This window comes from Papaver somniferum, chromosome 6 (assembly GCF_003573695.1).
Source record: "Papaver somniferum cultivar HN1 chromosome 6, ASM357369v1, whole genome shotgun sequence".
NCBI lineage: Eukaryota > Viridiplantae > Streptophyta > Magnoliopsida > Ranunculales > Papaveraceae > Papaver > Papaver somniferum.
In genome coordinates this window covers 154,338,093-154,341,707 of record NC_039363.1, presented here as the reverse complement: position 1 = coordinate 154,341,707, position 3,615 = coordinate 154,338,093, and the positions used below count along the sequence as shown (strand labels likewise).

The following is a 3,615-nucleotide window of genomic DNA, read 5'->3' as shown; positions in this document are numbered from 1 at the left end:
AGTCATATGGTTATCTCATTTTTTTTTCGGATCACATGCAGCAGACTTTAAACAGAATATATTCCTTTCCTCCCTTCAATTATTCTTGGAGTGTATTTAGGAAACATAATATATTCTTTACCACCAACTATTCTCTCCCTAGATAAAAGTAGCGATAAACCCCTTTTCATTTGTACTTCTAGAGCCATCTCAAACCCTAGAAAAAAGTTTTGTGTTGCAACAATGGCGTCCAGTAGCAACAACAATCAAAGCAATCTCACAAACATCACTGAAAAGATGAAGGATACGACGTTAAGAAGCGTCAGAGGATCCATAGGTTCAACAAAGAACTTAACTAACGATGTTAATACTTGGTCCAATAGTATGATTGGAAAACTAATTACGAAAAAGGAGAATGAAGATGAGATCGAAACTTCAGATATAAAATATGAGCTTAACCAGCTTTGGAAGAATTACAAAAAAAAAAAAACAAGAATTGTGGGGAAACACTTATTTGTCTTCAAGTTTAACTCATGAAAATACTTGAAAGATGTTTTGAAAAAATCTCCATGGAATGTCCAGAGATGCTTGCTTGCACTTCAAGAATATTCTACGGAAATAGCCTATGCAGATGATGTCTTCACAAAACAAGAATATCATGTCCAGTTTAAGTGATTATTGCTTGAACATCATTATGTTGTGTTTGTTAACGAAGCCATTGAAGATTTGGGTAGGAAGATATCCACTGAACCACCAAACTGCAGACCTCACTCTGGAAACTTGATCACTACTCGGATAGAAATGGATGTAAACAAACCTTTAAAAAGAGGTGAATGGTGGAACTCGAACTAAGGTGAACCTGAATCAGCCACATAGCATATGTGATCAATGCTACAAAATTTCTTCATGATGAGGAAACCTGTGAGGAAGTTGCTGAAAAACTAAAGGAAAGAGCCATGACTGAGGTTGAATATGAAGAACATTGTAGAGCTAAAACTAAAGGCGCGGAGGAAGACAAAGCTTTAGATGAGGAGTATGTTCATATATAGAAAGATAATGATGAGATGAGAAAAGCTGAGGAAGCTCGAAATGCTAAAAGAGCCAGAAACCAGATTGGTCGGGAAAATGGCACCAACCCGTCTATAGTTGGTCCTATACTTGCTGAACATGGTGGGGTTAAAAATGACATAGTCTCTAAAAACTCTACTACTAAATCCATGGAGGGGATAGAAATGGATGAAAATGAGATACACATAGATAGCTTAGAGAAGAATACCATGCAGAATCTGGAGAACCATGCAGTCTTGGTAATTAACTACTCTCCTCTTGACTTTCATCGTTCTATATTTGTTTTTCCTTATTTAGCGTTGAATCTTTTGAAATTGCATGCACATAGTTACTTCTTTAATTACATCTTTAAGTACAACACTAGAACCATGAGGGTTTATGCTTGGAATTGTCAGGGTTTTGCCAACAAAAAAACTAGATACCATCTAAAATATATGATCTATAGATATGACCCTGATATAATCTTCATATCAGAAGCAAAAATAGGGGAGATTAAAATGAAAAAACTCATTAGGCAGTACGATTTCCCTAACTGTAAACTCATACCTTCTAGAGGTTTAGCTGGTGGTTTAATCCTTCTTTGGTAGTATTATGAATGCAGAATCTTGGATAATTAATTGTGTAGTGCGGGATGATCTTTCCAAGCCAGAGTGGTTATTGACCTGTCTTTATGGATTTCCATATCCTCAATACAAAGAAATGCAGTGGCAGTATATTAAATACCTAAGTCATACAATCAACCATCCATGGGTTGTTATGGGGGATCTTAATTTGGTTTTCAGCAATGAAGAAAGACTACATGTTCATAGTTCTATCTCTACAGCTGCAACTACTTTTAATAATTCCAGTGTTATAGCTTCTTCTTCTAGAGATTCTTCTTTTGTCAATTTTATTTATGAAGCTGGTTTAGAAGATATGGGGTACTCAGGCAGATCTTTTACTTGGTCAAGCAATGTACATGACACAGGTATAAGAAGATCTAGGCTTGATAGAGCAATTGTTAACAATGACTGGTTCATTAATTTCCCGGACTCTGAACTCCTTCATGTGCCACAACTGGGATCAGATCACTGCCCTATGTTGCTTGATACTTCATCATTGAATGCTGATAAAAAGAGGAACTGGAAGTATTTCCAGTGTTATGAAAAAGATGAAACTCTAAAAGAGGAAATTGTTGCAGCCTGGACTCATGAGGTGAATGGTTCACACGCCTATAGATTACCAAAAAGACTTGTAATTACAAGGAAATATGTCTCCAAATGGAATAAGGAAAATTTTGGTAACATTTAAAGTAACATAAACCTTCTTCATCAAGAACTAGAAGTACTTCAACAGCAGCCTCCGAATCAAAGCTCTCATCAACAAGTGATTCAAGTAGAGAACCAAATTGAACATTGGCATCAAATTCAAAGCGATTTCTGGGGTCAAAAAGCTAGAGATGAACTCTATTTTGAAATGGATAGGAATACAAAATATCATCATGCAAAGGAAAATAAGAGAAGGGTAAGAAACAACATTGTTGCATTGAAAGATGGAAGTGGTAATTGGTGCACTACTAGAGATAGCCTGGAAAAATTACTTATTGATCATTACAGTTCTCTTCATACTACATCTTCACCAACCAGGAATGACAACATCAAACAATGTATCCCAACTGTCATTACTTCTGCGGGTAATGTAGATCTGATGAAACCACTAGACGTAGCTGAGATTCATAAAGCCCTAAAAGCCATGAAACCATGGAAAGCACCTGGACCAGACGGTTTTCCTCTAGGCTTCTTTCAACATCATTGGGACATTGTTGGTGCTGATGTTGTGGATATGGTGAAGAAATTCTTCCATACTGGCTATATTCTCAAAAGCCTAAATGCTACCAATGTTTCTTTAATCCCCAAGACAAAGAACAAGCAATTCCCCGGTGATTTGAGGACAATTTCTCTCTGCAATACCTCATATAAAATCATCTCTAAGATTCTCTCAACTAGACTGAAGAAAGTAATGAGAAGGATTATTTCTCCTCTCCAAGATGCATACGTACAAGGCAAGCAGATTTCAGATAACATCCATCTGGAACAAGAAATTATTCATACCATGAAGGATAAAAAAGAATTGTCTAAGCACCTTTCCCTAAAGCTGGACATGTCAAAAGCCTTTGATAGGCTTGAGTGGTCATTCATCAAAGATGTCATGATGAAGATGGGTTTCTGCACTTAAAGGTGTAATCTCATTTTGCAGTGTATAAACACAACTCAAATTTTAATTATACTAAATGGGATTCCTTATTGTGCCTATAAACCAACAAGAGGGGTGAGACAAGGTGACCCCTTGTCGCCTTACCTATTTATTATTTCCATGGAAGCCTTTTCGCGCCAATTATTTTCAGCTGAACAACATAATCAGATTGCCGGCATTAAGAGTGTTGCAGGTGCTCCTCCTGTTTCACATTTATTTTTTGCGGACGACTGCTTATTGTTCATTAATGTTGATCCACACAATGTGAATAATCTCCTTCAAATCATTGAAGACTTTGGCACAGCCTCAGGCCAAATGGTGAATTTCAACAAGTCG

At 36.7% G+C, this 3,615-nt stretch overlaps 1 protein-coding gene across 1 annotated transcript; it reads left to right on the top strand.

The window, feature by feature from the left end:
• Window positions 1-1,043: 1,043 nt before the first annotated feature.
• Window positions 1,044-3,261, top strand: LOC113291694. Its single transcript, XM_026541196.1, has 3 exons — window positions 1,044-1,581; window positions 1,673-2,248; window positions 2,363-3,261. Exons 1-3 carry the CDS (start codon window positions 1,044-1,046, stop codon window positions 3,259-3,261), a joined length of 2,013 nt encoding a protein of 670 aa, XP_026396981.1.
• The last annotated feature ends 354 nt before the right edge of the window (window positions 3,262-3,615 follow it).

What these genes read in the sequence shown, in the direction of transcription:
- LOC113291694 (XM_026541196.1), top strand. Translation starts at nt 1,044, where the DNA reads ATGAGAAAAGCTGAGGAAGCTCGAAATGCTAAAAGAGCCAGAAACCAG. An exon ending in GCAGTACGATTTCCCTAACT is followed by an intron (nt 1,582 to 1,672) that starts GTAAACTCATAC and finishes TTAATTGTGTAG; the next exon opens with TGCGGGATGATCTTTCCAAG. An exon ending in CTGGACTCATGAGGTGAATG is followed by an intron (nt 2,249 to 2,362) that starts GTTCACACGCCT and finishes TTCTTCATCAAG; the next exon opens with AACTAGAAGTACTTCAACAG.